Raw genomic sequence first — 12,696 nt, forward strand, 5'->3', positions numbered from 1 at the left:
CACTCTGGAGTTTCCTTTCAAATGAAAGAGACTCGCCTCATGTGTATTTATGCCACAAGGTATTTAAAGCTCTCTATCACATCTCCTTTCTCCTGCCTGTCCTCCAAAGTATACATATTGAAATCTTTGAGTCTGTCCCCATACACCTTATGATATAGACCAGTGGTCCCCAACTCTGTCCTGGAGGACCACCAGGCCAATCGGGTTTTCAGGCTAGTCCTAATGAATATGCATGGAGCAGATTTGCATGCCTGTCACTTTCATTATATGCAAATCTCTCTCATGCATATTCATTAGGGCTAGCCTGAAAACCCGATTGGCCTGGTGGTCCTCCAAGACAGGGTTGGGGACCACCGATATAGACCACCAACCATTTTAGTAGACTTACTCTGGACTGACTCTATCCTGTTTATATTTTTTGAAGATGTGGTCTAAAATTGGAGCTATACCATATAAGGCCTTAAAGACGCAGATTTTGAAGTGAATTACTATGACTTACAAACATAACCTGCCGATCTCATATGCAAACAGGATAGGTTATACCTTATATTTTATGATGGCAATCTAACTCACCTTTCTTGAAGGTCCCTTGAGCTTGTACCAAGGATTTCATTTCACTAAAAACAGTGGCCGTCACATTGATTTCTGAATTATTGGCACCAAACCAGTGGATAGCAAGAGATGAATTTATGCCTGGGCGAAGAAGACTTGGAGCAATAATATAATATGAGGGTCTGAAAAATTCAAAATGGATATCATCTGTTAATTTCTAGGTCTTTCACAAAACCAACATATCTATACTAATTTATTCAATATTCTGTACTGTTTTCCCAGGGGCGCTCAGACCAGTTTACATGAATTTATGCAGGTACTCAAGCATTTTTCCATGTCTGTCCTGGCAGGCCCACAATCTATCTAGTCAGTGTACCTGGGGCAATGGGAGAGTTAAGTGACTTGCCCAGGGTCACAAGGAGCAGTGTGGGGTTTGAACCCATAACCTCAGGCTTGGCGGACAAACTCAGGTAATTTATTCCAGGCATAGAGGGTAGCTAGAAGAAAATGACTTGCCCAGGGTAACAAGGAGCAGTGATTTGCCCATGGTCACAAGGAGCAGTGTGGGTTTGAACCCATAACCTCAGGCATAGCGGACAAACTCAGGTAATTTATTCCAGGCATAGATGCTGTAGCCTCAACCACTGTGCCACACTCTCCCAACCAACCAGACAATTCAATAACAGTGTATTATATTCAGTGGCCTAGAGGCCATCAATATGGTGTCTATTCTGTAATGCCTCCGTTCCTTTATAGAATACTAGATTAATCTGTTATATGCGTGCATATGCATTAGGTGTGACTTTGCCCATACTCTATGGGCCCAATATTCAGACCTTGGAAGACAGTCGGCTATTTTCTGCAGTCTGTGGTGAACCCGGAAGTTCAATGTCAGCCCCATACCGGTGGCCAGCATTGAATTTCTGGTCTATTTTTGGCCAGCTGAGACAGTCAGCTAAACCAATATTCAGAAGCTGGCCAGCTAAGTCTTAGGGGCCAGAGATAGACCTGTCTCCATTTTAAAAATTCCAATGCTCTTAAAATTGCACTATCATTTTGATGCCCTTGTTTCTTTTCCAAATAGGAGAGAGAGAGAGTGAGTATTCTAATCCACAAAAATCCCAGGTTTCTGAGATTACACATTAACACCCCCAGGCACTGGGGCCTCTTAGAGCAGTGGTTCCCAACCCTGTCCTGGAGGACCACCAGGCCAGTTGGGTTTTCATGATAGCCCTAATGAATATGCATGGAGCAGGTTTGCATGCCTGGCACCTCCATTATATGCAGATCTCTCTCATGCATATTCATTAGGGCTATCCTAAAAACCCGACTGGCCTGGTGGTCCTCCAGGACAGGTTGGGAACCACTGTCTTAGAGCTTTGACATCCTAAAACTGCTGGTGCTGCTTCCTATTCCTATTCTAAAGTATATCTCTCTGATTAGAAGAGGTACACATTTGAAAAGCTTATAGCATAATGTGAGCAATGATGGATTGTTAGATTAAATATCAAAGCTTTCCTAACTTTATCCAGAGAGTTATTGTAGGTAGCAGTTTGAATACCATCACTATCTAGACCAGTGATTCCCAAAACTATCCTGGGGAACCCCCAGCCAGTCGGGTTTTCAAGATATCCCTAATGAATATTCATGAGAGAGATTTGCATATAATGGAAGTGACAGGTATGCAAATCTCTCTCATGCATATTCATTAGGAATATCTTGAAAACCCAACTGGCTGGGGGTCCCCCCAGGATAAGGTTGGGAACCACTGATCTAGACCAGTGATCCCCAACCCTGTCCTGGGGGACCACTAGCCAGTCAGGTTTTCGGGATAGCCCTAATAAATATGCATGGAACAGATCTACATGCCTATCATCTTCATTACATGCAAATCTCTTTCATGCATATTCATTAGGGCTATCTTGAAAACCTGAATGGCTGGTGGTTCTCCAGGACAGGGTTGGGAGCCACTGATCTAGACAACAGTGTTGCTGCCTATTCCACTTTAATATAGCAACCAGTATGGAATATGCAAGAACATCTTCAAATGCTGCAGCTGCCATTTAAATGAGATGCCAACCACATAATTTGAATAGTGTTCCAACACTCTTTCTAGACCAGGGGTGTCAAAGTCCCTCCTCGAGGGCCAGAATCCAGTCGGATTTTCAGGATTTCCCCAATGAATATGCATGAGATCTATTTGCATGAACTGCTTTCATTGCATGAACTGCTAATAGATCTTATGCATATTCATTGGGGAAATCCTGAAAACCTGACTGGATTCCGGCCCTCGAGGAGGGACTTTGACACCCATGTTCTAGACCAAAGGTTCCTAATGTTTTTATACAATACCTCAAATTTTACCCAGGGACATCCACCTTACTTATGGCCCCTTTTACAAAGCAGCAGTAGCAAGTCTTGCATGGCAAATATGTGGCAGTTCATTTACCCCCCACTCCCACTCCCCGCCTTTTATCGCCGGCCGCAGTGGTAAAAGTTCTGACACTCATAGGAATTCTAAGCGCATCGGAGCTTTTACTGCCGCAGAGAGCAATAAAAAATTAATGCAGCTTCATAAAAGGGGGTTTAATTCCTATGGGCTAAGTCATACTTGCCATGCTGAGACTTGCTACCATGATTTTGTAAAAGGGGCCCTTAGATATAGTAATAAGGCCCTAGAAAAAGAAATTAATAAATAATCAGGAGAGCTATTTTTACAAATTGTATACTGGGTCATTAGAAAGAGAGTAAAATTCAGTCCAGTAAAAAACTTTTACAAAATATAGATGCAGAGCTTAATGAGATGTTTGCTGTTGCTTTGGTTATGGTCAAATGGTCTAGTCCAAAATTCATCTAAAACTATCTATTTGGCATATTGAATTGTACTTTTATTTTATTTTTTTATTGTAATCTTATGTAACTAATTTTTGCTTATCTGGATTTTAGAATGTAAGTCACCCAGAAGGTTTTTGACCCTTGGTGCAGGATAGGAAGAATTAAATAAACTTGGAAACTTGGATTAGGATCAATGACTAGGAATTCCCTGTTGATGCTCCCTAAACTGGGGCCTACTGATTTAACCTGGGCAAATTCATTCAGGTCATTGGGAATTATAATTAGTCAGAAAAGTATAGGACATGAACTTATGAGGGGCTGCTGAAAAGTTTGCAGCCCAACCAACAAAGTTAGGGCAGTCTCCATCGAGGGCTATACACTTAGGGCTAGATTCACTAAAGATAGCAACTCAATCATTGTTGGCCAATTTTCCAACAGCGATTGAGTCACTATCAAGGCTTTTTAGACGTTAGGTCCGAAAGAGTAACATTTAGCTTTAGATTTTGTTATACCAGCAGTAGCGTGGCATTATTCTAGAAGCATACCACGCGGTTTAGCACGCAGTAATTTTGTGCGTGCGCTAAAAACGCTAGCGCACCTTAGTAAAAGGAGCCCATAGTGTTTGAGAAACATTCTAGAAGAAATGAGTAAAAAAATACACAAATAACATACTTACTAGTATACAGGAGTTTAAAATTGCAAGGTTTTTGCGTTTATAAGTAGTTCTGAAAAGATTTGTTAAAAATATTTGTTCAATCATCCTACTAACCCAGTAGTTCTAAAGAAATTGAAATATAGTGTGGCACAGAAGTTCCATTTCCAGCTGTTAACCTCCCTCCCTGTTTGCACACACCCCAGTGTGGCAAGAAGTGGAGCTACTGGGCTGTTTCCACCTTCTCTGCAGTCTTGGTCTTTGGTGATTCCTTTACGCCATGTAGGCTACACAGCCCGAAAGAACAATGGGGCCTGGGACAATAAAGGAGCAGGAAGCAGCCCAGTGTGCAGCTGGGCAGATCCTCCTTTTGCGAGAGTGGTACAGTACATATGCAGGGAGAGGAGTACCTGGGATGGAGTTGTGTATACTGCAACAAGGAGCGGTGCAGTGTGCCATGGAAGAAGTAAAGGCAGCAGCAAGGTGGATGCCGTGCTGGATTCTTTGGAAGCTTCAAACAGTTCAAATTTTGCATTCAGCAGTAGGCATCACAAGAGGAGACTGCTGCATGGCACAGAGATGCCCTCCTTTCTTTCTACTTGCCTCTACAGCATGCCTGGGCCTGGGGATGAGGAGAGGACATATGCCTTTGTATGCATCAGAGCTTCCACGGTGGGAGGAGAAGACAGAGTGAAGGAAAGATAGCCGCTGCCATTGGTGCCAATGGTGCTTGCCTGCTGCCTTGTGCTTGTCCAGCAAAACCCAATTTTTCTTTTCTTTTTTTTATTGAGCCCTGCTACATCCCTCCTGATGTTCGCTACACCTTCCACGGTATCTATCTATCCTGTTGCAGAGGAGCAAATGTTTTCTGGCAATCCTTCTGCAATATCACTTACAAAAGTGTTGCAAAGAACCAGATCAAAGCATAGCCCTTGTGGCACATCACTCATGATGCCTTCATCCTCACGGTGAACTTCATTTACCACTTTGTCACCTCCCCCTCAGCCAACTTCTGACCCAGTCAATTACTTTAGAGCTGATTCAAGGGCCAGTGTTATGCAAACTGGAGCTCAACATGAACCCTCCAATTTCCAAATCATTCTATTGTTTAGACTTCTGAATCAATAAGGAAATCAGGTTAGCAGGACCCAGAATATCTTAAGATTAGTTCATAAAAAATGATTACAGATCAAAATGTATGAGTTAATAAGCAGCAAAAGAATTAGAAAAGGTTCAAAGAAAAGCGACCAAGATGGTAAAGGAGGGTGGGACTCCTCTCTTATGAGGAAAGACTAAAGGGGTTTAGGGTTCTTCAGCGAGATGGCTGAGGAGAGATATGATTGAAGTCTACAAAATCCTGAGTGGTGTAGAATGGGTACAAGTGAATCAATTTTATATTCCATCAAGGTAATATTTAGAAATAAAAGCAAAGGAAATAAGGTAATATCTTTTTTATTGGACTAACTCAATGCATTTTATGGTTAGCTTTCGAAGACTACCATTCTGGGATTCAAGCGCAAGTTGGATGCACACCTTCTTGCAAATCACATTGAGGGATACGGGTAATCAAGGTCTCCATCAGGGAGCACCTGGCTTGGCCTCCGCGTGTGCGGGTCGCCGGACTAGAAGGACCTTAGGTCTGATCCGGTGAAGGCGTTTCTTATGTTCTTATGTTTTATATCAATACTAGTCTTATAGCCCGTTACATTAACGGGTGCTAGAATATATGTGTGTGTGTGTCTCTCTTTATTTCTTTTTCTCTCTCTCTCCTTAGCTGCTTTCTTTCTTTCTTTTTCCTTGGCTGTCCATCACCACCCCTTGCCTGCTTCCCCTGTCCATTCTCCCTTCCTTTTACCTCCCCTGTGTCCACCACCACCTCTTCACAGCTCTCCTTATGCAGCAGCAGCCCTTCTTCCTTTGTTTTACCTCCCCCCTGTCCAGCAGCACCTTTCCCTCCCCCCATACCAGTTCCCTGTGCACCTGCCCCTGTGTCTTTCTTCTTGTCTTTCTGTCTCCCTTCCTCCCTCTGTCTGTCTGTCCAAAGCAGCATTCCCTCCCCCTCCATTTCCCTCCCCCCACACCAGTTCCCTGTGCACCTGCCCCTGTGTCTTTCTGTCTCCCTTCCTCCCTCTGTCTGTCTGTCCAAAGCAGCATTCCCTCCCCCTCTATTTCCCTCCCCCCACACCAGTTCCCTGTGCACCTGCCCCTGTGTCTTTCTTCTTGTCTTTCTGTCTCCCTTCCTCCCTCTGTCTGTGTGTCCAAAGCAGCATTCCCTCCCTCTCCATTTCCCTCCCCCCACACCAGTTCACTGTGAACCTGCCCCTGTGTCTTTCTGTCTCCCTTCCTCCCTCTGTCTGTCTGTCCAAAGCAACATTCCCTCCCTCTTCCATTTCCCTCCCCCCACACCAGTTCCCTGTGCAGCAGCATTATTGTTTCCTCTACCCCCTTTCCCTTCCCACAGTAGCGACTACAAACGCGGGCCCGAGTCCTTTGGCAGCCCCCCCCCCTTCCCTTCCCTTCCCGCGGGTCCAACTATATATGGCGATTCAAGCAGCGTCTCCAGCAGTCTTCACACGCTGCTTCGGGTCCTTCTACTGGCCTGATTTACTCGGGCATGTCCGGAGCAAAGCAGAACAGTAGAAGGGCCCGAAGCAGCGTGTGAAGACTGCTGGACACGCTGCTGAAATCGCCAGTCGGGGCCGCGGTAAGGGAAGGGGGGGGCGGCAAAGGACTTGGGTGCCGGGCAGCGGAAATCTTCTTCTACCTTGCCTCTCCTCCACCGTCGGGAGTCAGCGCCAGGAGCTTTAACGGCTGGTAGTTCCGCATTGAAAGAATCCCGCGCCTCTTTGAAAACTGTCACGCCGCTGGAGGCGGAGAGAGCAGGGGTGAGCCGCGCATGCGCACTTCCTAGCTACAGCTCACAGAAAAGCGCGCATGTGCACGCTTAGGAAGTGCACATGCGCGGCTTACCATTTTATTATATTAGATATATAAGGGAAACATGAAAGCATTTTAGTAATAGTTCCACAGGAAGAGGGAGGGGTGGGTGGGTAAATAGGAGACAGAGAGATGTCAAAGCAGTTTAAATTTCTTTTTAATATGAAAGGGAGCCAAAGTCTTTGCTAAATCCTGTCTGGTAGGTATCAAAATATTTCATCATTTTAATTTCAAAGTTTTTACTTTCTTGAATTGTCTTAAAATTTCCTTTCAGTATTCTCACTATAAAATCATTGGTGCAGTGGTCACTTTTTCCATAGTGTTGTCTGAAAGAGGTGACATCCTGGTTGGTATTGCATCAGGCCTGTTTCACCAATGTAACATCGTTCTTTGCACTTTTTGCATTGAGTGATTATACACCACATTAAATGATGAACATGTGAAGGATACCCTTATATTGAATGTTTTTCCCATATGAGTGACTGTGGGATCCTTTGAGATGTGCTCGCACAGTTTGCAGCTTGCCACACGTCCAAGGATGTGTGCCATTCTCTTCTCTGTGGGTTTGTGTAGGGAGTTTGCTTTTTATCATTTTCTCTTTCAGATTAGGTGGCTGACGGAAGGCCAGCACAGGTGGAGCTCTGGGAATATTTCTTTTAATAATTAATCTTCTTGGACTAGTGGTTGTAGATCTCGTATAATTTTTCTAGCTCTGGATTGTATGTCTTTTCTGTGGTTTTCGTCCTTGTAGAAACATAGAAACATAGAAGATGACGGCAGAAAAGGGTTACAGCCCATCAAGTCTGCCCACTCTGCTTACCCACCCCCTGTCTATGCCCTAATGACCCAATTTCCTTATCTTGACCCTCGTAGAGATCCCACATGGGTATTCCATTTATTCTTAAAATCTGGCACGCTGTCTGCCTCGATCACCTGCACTGGAAGCTTGTTCCAATGATCAACCACTCTCTCTGTGAAGAAATACTTTCTGGTGTCGCCATGAAATTTTCCGCCCCTGAGTTTGAGCGGGTGCCCTCTTGTGGCCGAGGGTCCCTTGAGAAAGAAAATATCATCTTCCACTTCAACACGTCCCGTGAGGTACTTAAATGTTTTGATCATGTCTCCCCTCTCCCTACGTTCCTCAAGAGTGTAGAGCTGCAATTTGTTCAGTCTCTCTTCGTACGAGAGACCCTTGAGTCCCGAGATCATCCTGGTGGCCGTCCGCTGAACCGATTCAATTCTGCGCACATCTTTACTGTAATGTGGTCTCTAGAATTGCACACAGTACTCCAAATGAGATCTCACCATGGCCCTGTACAACGGCATTATGACTTCAGGCTTTCAGCTGACGAAACTTCTATTGATACAACCCAATATCTGCCTTGCCTTAGATAAAGCCTTCTCCACTTGATTGCACTGATGGTTACTCCTAAATCTTGTTCTGCTGAAGTCCTAGTTAAAGTTTCTCCGTTCAAGAAGTACGACCTGCATGGATTTCCGCTTATGAGGTGCATGACCTTACATTTCTTAGCATTGAAGCCTAGCTGCCAGGTTGAGGACCAACTTTCCAATGTAAGCAGGTCCTGCGCCATATAATTCTGTAAACTGCATTCACTTACTATATTACATAGTTTCTCTGGTTGTTTTAAAGGATAAGGCAATATTCTGGAGACTATTTTAGGATTGTAACCTTTTTGTTTAAAGGATTCAGTCCAGGTCTTTAGGCATTTACCTCTGTCTTTGGGGTACTGTGCGGCTTGGCCTACGTTTCCCATGTCTACCTTTCCCAAAGGCGCAATTCTCTAAATGGCACCATCGTGTGATTGTCATTTGATAAGCAGCTGCTTTTAAGGTGGCCACCGACAACAGCGCTGTTTATCGAATCTGGGCCTATGTTCTTATGTAAAGGAAACTGTACTCATAGCACACCAAAAAAATGTTAAAATATTTTATTGTATATATTTGATAGATCTGCATGTGTTGATCATTCCTTCTTAAATTATCATTTTGTGGGCAGCAATAATGAAAAACATCTCTCACATGTCTTATTCTTAGGGAAACACATCTTTTGTTATAATTTTTTTCTTTTTTTTTTAATGCTAAATCAAAAGTTAGTCTACCATTCAGCCTAGGAGGGTGTTGTCTCCTCTCGTGTAGAGCACATACTCCACACTTCCTTAAAAACGAGTCTGAAACTGGTGCCTTCTTCTGTACAATGGTATATCATTTATATATTTCTTCAATTTAATGTTCTGCCTTATATTAAAACCACAAAAGAGATTACAAATCTATCAGAAGCATATTGATTAAAATAAAAGGATGCTCAAAACAAGTAAATTGACATAAAATCAAATTCCTTACCATGTGTATCCAAGGGGCAAAGTTATCAACATGGGTTACTACAGATCAAATTCTCAAGCAAAGTTTTGGGCATCATTATTGACTCTACACTTTCCTTTAATGATCATCTCAACTCTCTGGTAAAAAAAAAAGTTTTTTTAGTTTTCACATGTTGAGGAAAGTGAGATCCTGCTTCCGCCAACAACATTTTGCTGTCCTTGTACAATCAATCATTCTTTCCAGACTGGACTATTGTAATTCCATCTATCTAAGTCTAACCAAGAAAAATCTTCAAAGACTTCAGCGGATCCAGAACACTGCGGCTAGGTCGATCTTCACAAAAAGCAAATTCGATCATGTTTCCCTGCTTCTGTCAAAACTTCACTGGCTTCTAGGATTCACTTTAAATGTACCTGCCTAACATTCAAGATCCTACATGGCATTCTTCCTCCCCTAATCCCACTATCCTGGAATGCTTCGAGACCTGACACTACCAGATCCACCCACAGACTCAAACTATCTTTCCCCTCGTTAGAAGGCGTCATGTATGCAGGGAAATTAGGGAAATCCCTTTTCTTCAAATTCACTGAGCTTTGGAATAACCTCCCTGCCCCGCTGCGGAACCTAGGCTCATTCCAATTATTCCAAAAGCATCTGAAAACCTGGCTTTTCTCCAAAACGTAAAGCTATCTATTTAAAATGTAAAGCTAGCTATCTTCTTTATAACCTCTAATTTCTTATTATGTCTTTCCCTCATTTATTGAATTACCTGTAAACCGTGTCGAGCTCTATCTTTATGGAGATGATGCAGTATTCAAACTTAAGGTTTAGTTTAGTTTAGTTTCTCTTCCTCTCTCTTTTTTTCTCTCTCTCTCTCTCTTCCTCTCTCACTCTCTTTTTTTTCTCTGTCTCTGTCTCTCTCTCTTCTTTTTTTCTCTCTTTCTCTTTCTCATTAAAAGGTGTCATGTACGCAGGTAAATTAGGGAAATCCCTTTTCTTCAAATTCACTGAGCTTTGGAATGACCTCCCTGCCCCGCTGCGGAACCTAGGCTCATTCCAATTATTCCCAAAGCATCTGAAAACCTGGCTTTTCTCCAAAACGTAAAGCTATCTATTTAAAATGTAAACCTAGCTATCCTCTTCATAACCTCTAATTTCTTATTATGTCCTTCCCTCATTTATTGAATTACCTGTAAACCGTGTCGAGCTCTATCTTTATGGAGATGATGCAATATACAAACTTAAGGTTTAGTTTAGTTTACTGTTAAGATGTGTTATACTGTTAACCCCAGTTATTAGCAACTAGGTCTCATTGAATAAAAAGGCACAGATTATTAGAAAAATAACAGGTCACAGCAAGAGCTCATGTTGATAATTCCACCCCCAAATAACTTAGGGCTCCTTTTACTAAGCTGTGATAGCATTTTTAGCACACACAGGATTTTAGTGCGAGCTAAACCCGTGCTATGCGGCTAGAACTAACGCCAGCTCAATGCTGGCATTAAGGTCCAGCATGCACGCTAAGCGCGTGCTAAAACCGCTATCGCAGCTTAGTAAAAGGAGCCTTTAGTATAATATGCTCTCAGTCCCTGTGGTGCAGTGGTTAGAGCTACAGTCTCAGCACACTGAGGTTCTGGGTTCACATCCCACACCACCCCTTATGACCCTGGATAAGTCACTTAATCCCCCCTTGCTCCAGGTGCATTAGATAGAGTGTGAGCCCACCAAGAAAAATACTTGAATGTAAACCATGTGGGCTATAAGTGGTATACAAATTATTAGGCCACATTCTCTAGAGAACCATGACAGAAGTACCATATTACAACTCAAAGAAGGAATTTCCCAGCATCTTTGTTAATTCCCTACCTGGCTGTGCAGGTGGATGAAAAGAGAAGAAAGAGAGCGCATTGCTTCACAAGCAGACACCAGAACAGGAGCATCTTGGTGGCTCCTTCGCTCCCTGATCAAAATATCTCCTCCTGTCTGCTCAGAAATTCTTAAGACTTCTGGCAGGGATTCTGTAGTGTTCCAACACGTTTATACCTTGTACTGCATACTTCTCTGAGCCCTGCCTTCTAGAACTTGAAGAAAATGATATGCAAGGTGGAGTATAAAGATTGAGACATTAAAAAAAAAAAAATTAAAAACCCAACTAAACAAAAGTTGAGAAAGACAGTTGTTGCCTCTCTCATCATGTCTTGTAATACTTCCTGCAGCCAGAGGCAATGAACCCTCCACTCCCTATTGCTTTAGATCTCTTTCTTCATCCCTGGTTCTCACCCCTTTAGGAAGCAAGAATCTGAATAAACAGGAACTCAGTAGAACTTTTCCTGTTCACCCTGCTGTGCAAATTTTGTGGGCAGTTTTCAAACTCTTTGAGAAATGTATTGTAGGGCTCTAAGAGGAGTTTTATCTGCAAGGTTTATGTGTTTGCGATAAGTCCAACAAAATAATGATACTTTTTTATGTTATGTAAATGATAAGGTTTTTCCTGTTTAAATATTGAGTTTTTAAATGGTATATCAAGTTGCAATAAACAAAATTAACTAAACGTTTCTACTTGAAATTAGATATAAGTACTGTACTGATTACCTGAGGGCTTTTTTATGTGCAGGTAGACTTTGTCATGGAAAATAACACAAATTTGAAACTAAAATGTAGATATGTTATTCTTCAATCTGATCCAAAAATACACCCTCCGAACACATTGTCCAAACGTGATTAAAAGTGCATGCACATGGAACACTCTGCAGAATTCTATATGAATTAAAGATCAATTTTCAGCCAGCCAATTTATGGCAGTATAGTAAACCTCTCAGATTGTTGGGGCAGAGGGTGATCCCAGTTACACAATGCGTCCTTTGCAGAAGACTAGTTTAGCAAGGATCTTCTCAGCAGCTAACTTTGGGGGCCATGTATTCATTCCCCCCCCCCCACCCACCCCCCTCCATCTGCCAAGGTGCAGTGGTTAGAGCTATAGCCCCAACACGCTGGGGTTGTGGGTTCAAATCCCACCCTGCTTCTTGTGACCCTGGGCAAGTCAATTAATCTTATCAATAATAATAGTATTTAGATTGGTCTCTCTGTGTCCTACATATATACATATTTGGATCTACAAGTCAATTAATCCCCCAGTGCCCCAGGTACATTAGATAGAGCGTGAGCCTACTGGGGCAGATAGGAAAAAATGCTTGAGTATCTGAATATTTTGTAATTCACATAGGATATGCAGAATATAAATTTTTTTTTTAAACCCATAGCTCACTAGTGCCCTGCATTTGTCAGTTTAGACATGTATCAAGCGCAAATAAAGCTCATAAAATGATGGTCTTAACTTTTAGCACTTCCAAGAGAGGAATCTGACACCAGCACCACTGACA

The 12,696-nt window shown here is 42.7% G+C and overlaps 1 protein-coding gene across 1 annotated transcript in view; it reads right to left on the reverse strand.

Annotated features, from left to right (window-relative positions):
• Positions 1–11,315, reverse strand: part of LOC117357576 (CD109 antigen-like) — a 167,441-nt gene extending 156,126 nt beyond the window's left edge. The window contains exons 1-2 of the mRNA XM_033938377.1: positions 11,183–11,315; positions 574–734 (exon numbers count right to left, since the gene is read on the reverse strand). Of these exons, the coding sequence (XP_033794268.1) occupies positions 574–734; positions 11,183–11,256 (235 nt within the window). The 5' untranslated portion in view covers positions 11,257–11,315. The remainder of the gene's footprint in view (positions 1–573; positions 735–11,182) is intronic.
• Positions 11,316–12,696: the final 1,381 nt, after the last annotated feature.

The sequence above is a fragment of the Geotrypetes seraphini genome, chromosome 3, assembly GCF_902459505.1.
Source record: "Geotrypetes seraphini chromosome 3, aGeoSer1.1, whole genome shotgun sequence".
NCBI lineage: Eukaryota > Metazoa > Chordata > Amphibia > Gymnophiona > Dermophiidae > Geotrypetes > Geotrypetes seraphini.